The sequence below is a fragment of the Zootoca vivipara genome, chromosome 7, assembly GCF_965207765.1.
Source record: "Zootoca vivipara chromosome 7, rZooViv2.hap1.1, whole genome shotgun sequence".
NCBI lineage: Eukaryota > Metazoa > Chordata > Lepidosauria > Squamata > Lacertidae > Zootoca > Zootoca vivipara.
This window is the reverse complement of record NC_142590.1, coordinates 78,125,075-78,137,163: the sequence shown is the minus strand read 5'-3', so window position 1 is coordinate 78,137,163 and position 12,089 is coordinate 78,125,075. Positions and strand designations below refer to the sequence as shown.

The 12,089-nt window shown below is 40.5% G+C and overlaps 1 protein-coding gene across 21 annotated transcripts in view; it reads right to left on the bottom strand.

Moving 5' to 3' along the window:
• The window catches only part of BCAS4 (breast carcinoma amplified sequence 4), a 59,188-nt gene that overhangs the window by 35,829 nt on the left and 11,270 nt on the right, over positions 1-12,089 (bottom strand). For 6 of the 21 annotated variants that reach the window (XM_088674644.1, XM_035121285.3, XM_035121287.3 and 3 more), the window contains exons 2-4: positions 8,401-8,472; positions 2,204-2,305; positions 69-203 (exon numbers count right to left, since the gene is read on the bottom strand). In XM_088674644.1, coding sequence (XP_088530770.1) covers positions 69-203; positions 2,204-2,305; positions 8,401-8,472 — 309 coding nt within the window. Of the gene's footprint in view, positions 1-68; positions 204-2,203; positions 2,306-5,950; positions 6,042-8,400; positions 8,473-12,089 lie in introns of those variants that run through there. The other 15 variants (XM_088674651.1, XM_088674645.1, XM_088674649.1 and 12 more) reach the window with 6 other exon arrangements.

Below are 12,089 nucleotides of genomic sequence, written 5' to 3'. Positions count from 1 at the left end.
AACTGTAAGGAGATTATTTCAACAGGCATCCTCCCTCCTCCAATGCATCACAGAACTTTGACACTTACTTTTTTAAATGAAGGCATAGCTACTGAGCCAAACAGCTTCTGCACAGCGTAGGGAAAGATGGCGTGAGCCTTCTCTGCCTCCAGGACTTGTTCTTCTAGGAAAGAGACATGGTGTCCTACCATTTTCACAAATGCCTAGAAATTCCGGAAGAGAAATAAAAGCTAAACAGTCTCTTTTTTTAAATTTGGTTTTAGTGCTGCCCCAGTTTTATATCCCAGCTTTAAAAACATCTCTCCAGGGTCTCTGCTTCCTCCAATAACTCACGAGTAGTTTTTTGTGAGCAACAGTCATGCTAAATCAATGCGCGACATGTGAAAAGAAGAGGGCTGTACCAATTCTCCTCCTAGTCCAAGCAAAATTACGATGTATTCAACAGAAAATAATATTTAGAATTTATTGGACTCCATTACATCTGTACAGAAAAGGATTGTCGAAAACAGCATTTTCTTGGAGATGTAATAAAGATAATGCTTCTTTAAAATACATGTTTTTACAATGTCCTATATTTACTAGGTTTGGGGAGAAAGTACTGGATTATGTAAACAGGGGTGTATGAAAAACGCTAAAATGTTCAGAGGATAATATTCTTTTGAACTACATATCTACTATATGGAATTTCACAACTGGACATCAACAACAACAATAATACCGTATAGTATATCTAAAAGCATAATAGAAACATCAAGCATTAAAAACCTCCAGATTCTCCTTGACATCTGATGGGAGAGCGTTCCACAGCAAGGGTGCCACTACCGGGAAGGCCCTCTGCCTGGCTCCAAGTAACTTCGCTTCTCACAGTGAGGGAACCAGCAGAAGACCCTTGGAGGAGGACCTCAGTGTCAGGGCTGAGAGATTAATGAATTCATCAATGAATTCCCTGTGCCCTTACTATGGCCAAAAGACTGATATTGCTGCACTAGAAAGATAAATGTGCAGATCCATTTATTCAAAGGACTGAAGACCTGGCTACACTTGCCACCTATGAGTGGATTGCTTACAGATGTAGACTTTTGCATGGGCACTTTCAAATGCTTTAATTAACTATGCAAATCTAATATAATATAATAAGAAATGCAAATAGGTTCCTTCAACTATCATACACACATATAATGTTAACATTCCAGACTCAATTGTGCTAGGAAGAATTTCCATCAGTGCACACAGAGGTTGGGTTTGAAATTTAAGAATTTATAGTCCTGATAACACAAAGACTTCTGAGTCACTTAAAGTGATATTAAACAATGCCATATGTATATTTCCATGTTTTGCTGCAGAAGCAGACTTCCTCAGGGCCATTACAAGAATGTGGCTTGTTAAAGAGAAAACATAATTCTGTTAAGTCACACAACCTTCCCTCACATAAACATCCAGCATTCACAACACACATGCACTGTGGAAGAGAGAAGCAGGCAGATTTGCTATTTAATAGAGTAAAATAAGACATTTGAATGTGCGTATGCAATACCTTATCTGTATTCATTTATATTCACACACACAATCCTCATAATACATATATGCACACATTCCCATCTCTCAACAAAACCATGCACATGCAACTATCACATACATAGAACATTCCCATTTTCAGTCTATCAGTTGACTTCAGGATTGGTTCAGCAGAGAAGGGCATTAGGTAGCACAAATGAACTGTACACTCCTCAAAGTGCCCTTAGGCTCTGTATGTAAATTCTAACACTTCTGAGTAGTTAGAATATTTATAAATGTCCCGTGGATGAATCAATGGCCTAAGAGGTCTCATTTCAATCTACTGAAATACTTGTAGCCAATAGCTATGAAGATTTCAAAGACTGCAGATTGTATTTACCTGAGTTTTTATTACCTGGTTTGTTTGTTTGTTTTTTTGGGGGGGGGGAGGCTGACAAAAGCATCGTATTACTGCAACTCTGCATGTTCTAGGCTTTAGTTTGATGCTTCACTGACCTCTTCACAGCATTCAAAAAACATGCAACAAGAAGCTTCATCGTATCAGTCTTGCAGAGAGCTGAATAATGTTTTCATGTTTCTAGGCATCACGACCGGATTTCTAGGCTCACTTTTAAATCTTCAACACAAACGCAGAAAAGAACTTTCACATGCATAATCTTCAGGACAATTACTTGATGTGATAACAAACCTCTAGCTTATCCACTTTAGTATAGATGTTGTTCATTTCTATCACCTTGGCTTTAATTAGTGGAATTGCCTCATCCAAGAGTTGGGATGTATTGCTTCTAATCTGTATAGACAAGGGGGAGAAAAATCTGTATCAGAAAGCTCTAACAATAAATACCAGGCATCTTTCATTCACTATTTAGAAACTGAAGTACTATTACTGTGTTTTATATTATATAAAATATTATATCAGTACTGTGCACTTTCCTTAAGAAAGTTAGCATATACTGTATAAATCTCCTGATGGCCTCCCATTCAGTCCACACCTACTTATCCTCAATGATGCTACAGTATCAAGTGCTCCGTTATGAATTGAGAACCATGAAAATATTCTCCAGATGTTGCTGCACTACATCTCCTGTTACCTGATGAGAGTTCAACAAGATTGAGAGGACAACTGGTTCCCTACCTTTGCTTTTGAATCTGGGCACATGTATTTGCAACAAAAAAACCACATATTTTCACACAACAATACTGTACAGTGGTACCTCGGTTTACGAAGGCGATCCGTTCCGGGGAGCTGGTCGCTCCCCGAGTTTGTCGCTTGCCGAAGGCACGCTTCTGTACGTGTGCAAAACGCCGATAGAGCACTTCTGCGCATCCGCGCGCGCGGAACCCGGATGTAAATACTTCCGGGTCCGCGGCGGTCGCTCTCCGAGTTCGTCGTAAACGGAGGCGGTTGCAAACCGAGGTTCCACTGTATAGATATTTGGCTTTCCGTTCACCCTCGTAGGAGAATGAATGCCATGTGTATCAAGTGACCATTAGGCAGTGTTTTTCAACCACTGTTCCGCGGCACACTAGTGTGCCGCGAGATGTTGCCTGGTGTGCCATGGGAGAATTACTTTATATATAGTCAATATAGGCACAGAGTTAATTTTTTTAACATTTTCTAATGGTGGTGTGCCTCGTGATTTGTTTCATGAAAGAAGTGTGCCTTTGCCCAAAAAAAGGTTGAAAAACACTGCCATTAGGCATTCTCCAACTGACAATTAGTTGCCTTCAAAGCTATCCAGTGAAGACTCTGCATAATGCTAAGATAACATATTCTTTACTATAGCACTGCAGAACCTGAAGCGCTCCAGATGTTGTCAGACTCCAGCTTCCATCCGTTCCACCTAGCATGGCCAATGGTCAGGGATAGTGGGCGTTGAAGTCATACAACATCTGGAGGGCCTCCCATTTCCCACCCTGCTTTACACCAACAAAAGATGAAGCAGACAAAGGTGGTATCATCACCATTTGACATCCCTTTGACCCAGGCCTTTGTTATCCAAACATTTACAAAGCAACAGAGCACTTCACGGACTAACAAGGTTATGATGGCAAGAACTCTAATCCATAGAAACTTATGCTATAATATAACTGTTAGTATTTAAGGTGCTTCAGGACTCTGTTGTTTTTACAGCAGCAAACAAGCATGGCTCACTGTCTGGAAATATTTAAAAATCAATGGTTCAAGGACAAGGAAATGGAGCAGAGGTTAGAAACTGACCCTTAATTTACCAGAGATAAGCAAGTGAAGGTTGCTTGTTAATGCTGAAAGAAGCAACCTCAAAAGGCCTTTTGCAAAGCCAACGTAAGTACATTGAAAAGAAATACAGTTTGAAATGTAGACAAAACAAGAAGATATTAATCTACAGAAGAACACTGAAGGCAAGCCCTATAAGGTCAAAACGGGCATCTTCCTCCAGATGCAGAAATATATAAGAATCAAATAATGATAGAATTATACTGTTGGAAGGGACCACAAGGGTCATCTAGTTCAAACCCCTGCAATGCAGAAACCTGTCCCTCAAGAAGTAGAACACCTTTTTGCCAGAGATTAGCAGGTTGAATTAAGAACCATACCAACAAAGAAACCACCATAGAAATATGCAGCAAGCCCTTATTTACTCCTCACCCGTGCACCCCCTTTGCTAAGAGAGAAATTCCATTCTATCCTCCACTCTTAGATAAAGGGAGAGTGTTGTGAACTCTGATGGGATCTTCTCTCCTCTCCTCTCCTCTCCTCCCTTCCCACATGGCAGGTACTTGAAAAATAAGATAATCCCCTTTCTCTGGGAGAGGGGAGTAGCCAAAACAATCTGAGCAAGGTAGATCCTCCTAACTAGCTCAATTGGTATTGGGTGGGTGGGTGAGAAGAGGGAACAGAGGGTTCTGTGTTTATCAGGGAAACAACCAGTATGAGGAAGTTGCCACTGCTACATGGGAGAGAATGCCTTTGATTTTTTTTTATAAAGAGGGCATCTGTCCCTTCAAAATACTTTTAGAAAAAACACCCCTTGATATTTTTGTTTCTTCTTGCCCACATTATTTTTGTCCCACTGATCTGACACAGGATGAGAGAAGGCAGTAAAGTCTTTGTGTGTGCTGGTGCATGTGTCTGCCTGTCTTGAGACTGAATGACAGTTCTATTTTCCCTTTCTTCTTTTGTGTCTACATATTTCCCGCAGTGAGCCTCAAGCTTGCACACTCTGCCCTTCCCAGCCAGCATGGTGACAACAATTGCACTAGACCAGGCATCCCCAAACTTCAGCCCTCCAGATGTTTTGGACTACAATTCCCAACTTCCCCAACCACTGTTCCTGTTAGCTAGGGATCATGGGAGTTGTAGTCCAAAACATCTGGAGGGCCGCAGTTTGGGGATGCCTGCACTAGACATTTTCACTTCTGTTTTAAACCAACCAGTTTGCTGTGACATTCACACTCAGGCAAACTGTGGTACAGTGGAACCTCGGGTTACATACCGTCCTCCTTACGAATGCTTCGGGTAACGAGCTCCGCTAACCCGGACGTAGATCTCCCTAGTTGCGAACTTTGCCCCGGGATGTGAGCGGAAGTCGTGCACCGGTGGTGCAGCAGCAGTGGGAGGCCCCATTAGCGAAAGCGTGCCTCATGTTAACAACGGATTTGGCTTAAGAACGGACCCCTCCAGAACAAATTAAGTTTGTAAACGGAGGTACCACTGTAGCCTTAATTATGGTTGGTGGAAACAAGTCAACTTCAAAAACATAGGACTGGCTCACATGTAACACTAAACCAGCCTTCACAGGCCCCGTGGCCTCCTGACGTTTTGGTCTACAACTCCTAGTTTGCGAACCCTATGCCGCACCATCAGGAGGGAACCAAAAAAATGAAAGCGAAGATGTAGAGATCCCAAAACATGACTGATGGATGCCAAGACGGACTTAGGTATAAAACAGCCCAGTGTGCCATCATTCTACATCTAAACCCTTCTGCTTCGTAGATTAAATGAAATAAGTCTCAACAGGTTTACTATGTTCAGCAAATCTAGCTTCCCTGGGCTAGATATCATTACATCAGTAGGCTGTTTTTTAAAACCCTCAAAACATGAGACTTTGCTGATTAGTTCTGTTTCACACACCCTGCTGATCAAGGCTCTCACATCTACAAATATGTGAATTTGATAAAAATGTATGGCTGTGTAAAGAAAATCTGATGTCGTACATATCTAATGTGATAGATCTCATTTTATATATTTATATAGCCAGCACTCTCAGTTCAGCCACATCTTTGCCCAAAGATTGTTTAAAGTTAGGATTCTCACAAATCATAGGAACCAACAAATTTATGCAAATATATAAAGAATCATTGAGCCCAATAACTGTAAGAACTAAACATACCCAGAGAAACAGGATACTGACAGCAGTGAAACAAATTAATGTAGAATGTTTTATTGACTCACTAATTAAAACGATGCATCCATTTCTTCATGACAACAAACAGAAGACTATAAATCCCTTGGTTTGTTTTTATGTGCAAAAATTGGAATGAATCTGAAAGATGACATGAAATTTTATTGGATACTATTTCATACACTGCTGAAAGGAAGCTGCCACTACAGGTATTTAGCACTGCCAAGCAGAAATTCAGTAGACTAAGCATAATGCTTTGATGCTGCCAGATCAGGTCAATAATTTGTATACAGCCTAATTATTCATACTTCAGATTCTCTAAAAATGTTTTCATGGGTAAAGCAAAGATGAAGCAAGCAAACAAGCCCCCACTGAGGAAAGGGATTTGGGGTGGGGAGGAAGGATCTCGAGGGGGCACTCAGTTTATTGAACCAACTTAAATGATTTTTGAAAGTTTTAAATAGCTGAAATGCCAATAAAATGAAGTGTACCTCTAAACTCAGTATAGGCAAAAGTTTCAATTAAACTTTCCCTATAGGGAAAATGAAAAAAAAAGAAGTGGCTATTCCTCCAGTGGCCCTGAAACTTGCAAAAATATTAGAGCCACAAATTCTAACCATTTTGTTTGAACAGTTCCAAGCTTGAAACTTAAAGCACTATAAGATTGATCAGAATAAACCTTTGGCCACTTGCAGAGTTGAATCAATTTTCCGCATTCAATGCAATATTAAATCAGTAACAGGGGAGTAAGCAACACTGCCCCTGTTCCAGCTGTTATGAGTAACATAACTTTAAAGTCCCAAGAATAGTGGTTTGCGCAATTCCAAGCACTGGTACTTACCTTTAAAGGCAGCCCTACATAGCTTGGGACCTGGATAATGCTTTCACCTACATCAACCAGCCTGTATACTAATATCTTCCCCAAAGGTCTTCCTCTGGGTGCTGCCGCCACCATTTGAAGCAAATGGGAGAGGGCCCTTTTAGTTGAGGAGCGTTGCTTGCAAAGCCCTCTCCCTATGGAGGTTTGCCTGGCAAGAATGCAGATGTCGTTTAGATCCCCAGGCTTTTAACCTCCACTGTAATTTTCTCCTGCTGCAATAGTCAGTGTTGCCTTCTACTGTTTTTGCTTGTTACTGTTAACCAAAATTTTGAAATGAAGGCAGTGTAAAAATGCTGTCTGCATGTGATAGGGTTGAAAACAACGGCAAAATTTCACTGGAAACCAAAAATCCGATTTAAAAAGAAGCAGGATTTTAATTTACTCACCTATGGAGAGTTGTTTTGCTTCTTCAAATCACACAACTGTTTTCCAACTTATGTAAACATTTAGACTAGTATCACAACCTTATCCATGATTACTCAAAAGTATACACCATTCAATTCAGTGAGGCTTACTTCGGGTAAGTGGGAAATGAGGATTTTGTGAGCTGCAACTGTCACAGGGAATTTAGAGGTGGCAGGCGCCGGATAGCAATAGTTAAACAGAAGGCTAACTTACTGTTTCAACGAACTGTACTAATTATGTTATAAAAATATTTGATGTCTTTCTTGGGAAGAGCTGCTGCAGCATTGCTGCTTTGGGTGAGTTTGAGACATGTCATAATTTTCTTCATTTGCACTTGCCTAACTAATTCCTATTAAAAAGGGGCCAAGCTGGGCTGCTGTGACAACATGCAGCAATTCCACTTCTCCTGAGCATTTCCAATAGCACTGCATATACAGCAGTGGCGAGGAAGGATGCTGATAGCATTCTTATCAATTGCAGCTTATCACTATTTTGGGACTGCATTATTATCAAAGCCATTATTCAGCCACCCCAGCCCAAGTCTTAAACCATCAACTGGGGGGGACGCCAATCATCGTGACAGGTCAGCATGGAAACTCATGAGAAATGCGCTTTGCGACCCCACCAAATAATAAGGGCAGCAGTGCTAACAAGCAACTTTTCCCCAAAATGACCTTGGGGTACCTGTTGTGCTGAATGGCACTAGAGTTTAACCTCTCTAGAATCTAGAAGAGGGAACATACAGAATTGGGGGGGGAGAGAGATGAACCTGTCAGAGTGCTTAAACAACAAAAGCCAGAACGGCATGGGGATGATCTAGGTTCCTCGATGTGTGTGTGTTGTAAGGAGCACATTAAATTTACAAGCAGAGAGCACTAGTCTAGGCCCTTAAATATTAGTGCGCCATAGTGCCACCTTGTGGCTAAACCATCGCTGTAATAAAAAACCATTTCAGGGAAGGTTGTAATCAAGATGGCTGCCTCGGGAAAAGAGAGAGAGAGAGAGAGAGAGAGAGAGAGAGAGAGAGAGAGAGAGAGAGAGAGAGAGAGAGAGAGAGAGAGAGAGAGAGTTCCCTCCCTCCCGTCACCACAGCTGCCTGCTGCCTTGCCTGAGCTGCATGGCTTCTGAAACACTCACAAGATGGCCTCCACAGGAGCCAAACAGAGACAACAGTTGCAGTGTTCAAGGTCTACAGAGGTGGAGCTAAGTACATACCAGATCAGTCATGCCACAGAACTCATCCAGTCTAATTAACATCTCTTCTATAGACTCCTCTATTTCTTTCACCTGGAAAGAAACAAATAATCTTAAGGAAGTTGCATCTATGAAAGAGCAAGGTGATCGCCTTCCAGGAATAGATACATTAGCATGGTCTGCATTTCAATAAAGTTCAGCGATGCCGCTCAGCTATTAAAATTAAACGCTGGTAATCAAATAAAATAATCATTTGCCATTTAGCAATTAAGTGTCACACACAGGCACGCAGGCACAAAATCAAGGTTTTTCAAGAAATAGGCTACATTTTCAAAACGGATCGCCTCTGAAGTTTCAAGACTGCCCATGGCTATTCTGAAGCATAAGATACCTTCACATTTTGAGTATTTATGCTTGGACAGTCTGCACGCATTATAGTTGGTACATTGCTGAGACATAGGTCTACTGTCCAAGCACAGATCAGTTTTTAAAAATGGAAATCACATTTAAGTGAAAATCACATTCTCCATTTTACAGCAAGCACTCTTGAGAGCAATTTTAGACAAATACAAATCTTAGTTGAGCTTTTAAGCTTGGATGTTCACTTCTTTCAGAGTGGGATTTCCAAGGAAGTATTTCTATTGTATAATTAGTAATAGCACCAGAAACTCTTGGGACAGCATGTTGTGGAAAGGAAATAAAGTGAGAGGAGGTTTGGCCACTCGCAACATCTACCTTCTCTCTTTTGTGCTGATGGAAGTTTAGAACTTCTTCTGTGTATACTTATAGAATGGTGACATTTTCTCTAAATTTGCTATCTGGAAGACAATTTCAGAGTTAACAGTCTCAGCAGCCAATCATTCACACTCGTAAAAGTTTGACCACTTTAAAAATTGAGCAGGTTACTTAGGGTCTTGAAGTGAATATAAAGAGAGAATCCTGGTGAAAGCTAGTTTTCTCTACCCACCTCTGGATCATCTTAGGACTGGTGTAGACAACCTGGGAAACAACCTCAGATTTATATCCCACCCCACTCAGGGTCGGCAAGTAAACCAAAGTGTAATGAAAATAAAGGAAAACCATTAATTTAATGACTTTTTCATAGCATTTCCCAACTTAACCCATAAATAATATGGCCTGACTCTTAACCATAGTTGACCAAGGCTGGTAGCTTTGTCACAAACTGCCCTCATGCCAGCATAGATACCTTGCCTTAACCATGGCTCATGCTGAGGTTACTGTGTTAACCATAGTTCCAAAATCATATTAAGATCCACACTGAGTGCCTATTACCGTGTTTCTCCAAAAATAAGACACCGTCTTATATTTATTTTTCCTAAAAAAAAAACACGGTGGCTTATTTTCAGGGGATGTCTTTTTTTATTAAGTATGGTACAGTTTAACCTATCACTATGGCTTATTTTCGGGGTATGGCTTGTTTTCGGGGTATGGCTTGTTTTCGGGGTGTGGCTTATTTTCGGGGTATGGCTTATTTTCGGGGTATGGCTTATTTTCAGGGTATGGCTTATTTTCGGAGAAACACGGTAGCTTCCGAGCCAAGTTCAAAGATTTGCTGCTGACATTTCAGGCCCTAAACAAGCAGGGACCAGTTTAGCAAACTCCCTGCCCCAGTACAGACTAAGGGTGGTATCCAACTGACCCGTTCCATCAGTGCAAGGATTTAATACAGAATAAGTGAATTAGGGTTGCCCACTGTTCAAGATCAAAACCCTCTTCATAATTTCATAGAGCGGTTTTGCCACAGAGATATTACCCCTTGGGATAAAAACACAATGGTTATAGTATGGGGATGAAAAACTATAAGATCATCTGTTGGTGGAATTTTTTTCAGTTCTGAAATGTTGCCACCAATATGATATTGCAGGCTTGTCTTTAAATATGTAGGCAACACCTATCAGAACACCTTAAGCATCTAGTAAACCAACAGCTTTATCTTAAAACAATGAAACAAAAGGTATTCATAGGGAATTCTTTGAAGAAGGCACTTCCTATGATGTCTCTGTGCTAGTATTCAAAGCAATATTTTGATTATTTCTATACAGAATTATTTCTATATCACCAAACATTAAAATAAACCAATATGGGCAGTGAACAATATAAAATGATTACATAATAAGATTACATCAAGAACTCAATAAATCAGAAGAATAACTCAGTTTAACTGAATCACCTCTTAAGGAAAAAGCATGGGAAAACAAATATGTTTTAAGTAGGCACCTAAACACCAATACTGTAGGCACCCGACAACTATTCACTGAGAGCAAATTCCAAATAGCAGGCAACACAACACTAAAAGCCATTTTTTGTGTGGACTTAAGAGCATGCAGCACTACTTAAGAGCATTTATTTCAAAGATTCAAATGACCAGGCAGAGGCATACAAATCATGACAATCCCAATTTGCTTGGGGCTTTATTTGCTAAGAGAAAGACCTTAAACTTGGCCCGCTAACTTATTGACAAGTCAGTGCTGTCCTCTCAGCAGTGGTGTTACATGTTGTTGAAAGGAGACTCCTCCTTGAACAACTTCGCTGCTGCATTCTGCACCAGCTGCAGCTTCCAGCCAACTTAAAGGAAAAGTGCATATAGAGTTCATTACTGTAATTTAATGGTTACTGACCTTCTCAGGGTTATGGGCACATTTCTGAGAACGTATTCTGGATAGCAAACATAAAATGGCCATGATGCAGTGAGACACAGCACAAAATAGCTGCCGCATCCAAAGGCGCAGAAAAGGAGACATGGCAACAGAATTGTGCAAATATGGGAAACTTTAATTTAAAAACTGCTTGGAACATGCAAACAGCCAAACACATTCTTAGAATCTCCTTTTCCAAGCATCACTCAGTCTTATCTGTTGTGTTGCCTGTTTCTGGTGAGGTGTTGAAGATTTAAAACTAGAAGAATAAAATGTGTTTCAAAATTATTCTTGAACTCAGTTATTGCATGAATATAAATACATGCACTATCACAAATGAGAAGATTTATTTATTTCCGGATGGCTAGTAATCATGCTATCTTTATTATTTAAATAATTTTTTTCCCACTCCACAGCCAGAAAAGGCTCCCAGAGTGGCCATGCAGGTCACTAAAAAGAAAAAGAATAAAACACAGAACCTGACCCCAGTCTTACAATCTGGAAAGGCATGGCACAAAAGGAAAATGAATTGGGAGGGGGGAGGAAATGATCAAATGCATGTAGAAACTATTTGTTACAAAAATACGGACACACAGAATAGAAGAGAATAGCTGATGAGAGACAACACATCAGAGTTGTGGTTGAAAAACTGCCCCAGCCTTGCTGACTGTGTAGACTATGCTGCCTTTTACTGGTGACAAGCTTTTGAAAAGCACAAAATTTCACTTCAAGGAAGAATAAAAACAAAGAGTTGTAAATAAATAATAATAATAATAATAATAATAATAATTTATTGTTTATACCCCGCCCATCTGGCTGGGTTTCACCAGGTACTCTGGGCGGCTTCCAGCAGAATGTTAAAATACAATAGTCTATTAAACATTAAAAGCTTCCCTAAACAGGGCAGCCTTCAGACCTCTTCTAAAAGTCTGGTAGTTGTTTTTCTCTTTGACATCTGCTGGGAGGGTGTTCCACATGGTGGGTGCCACTACCGAGAAGGCCCTCTGCCTGGTTCCCTGTAACTTGGCTTCTCGCAGCGAGGGAACCGCCAGA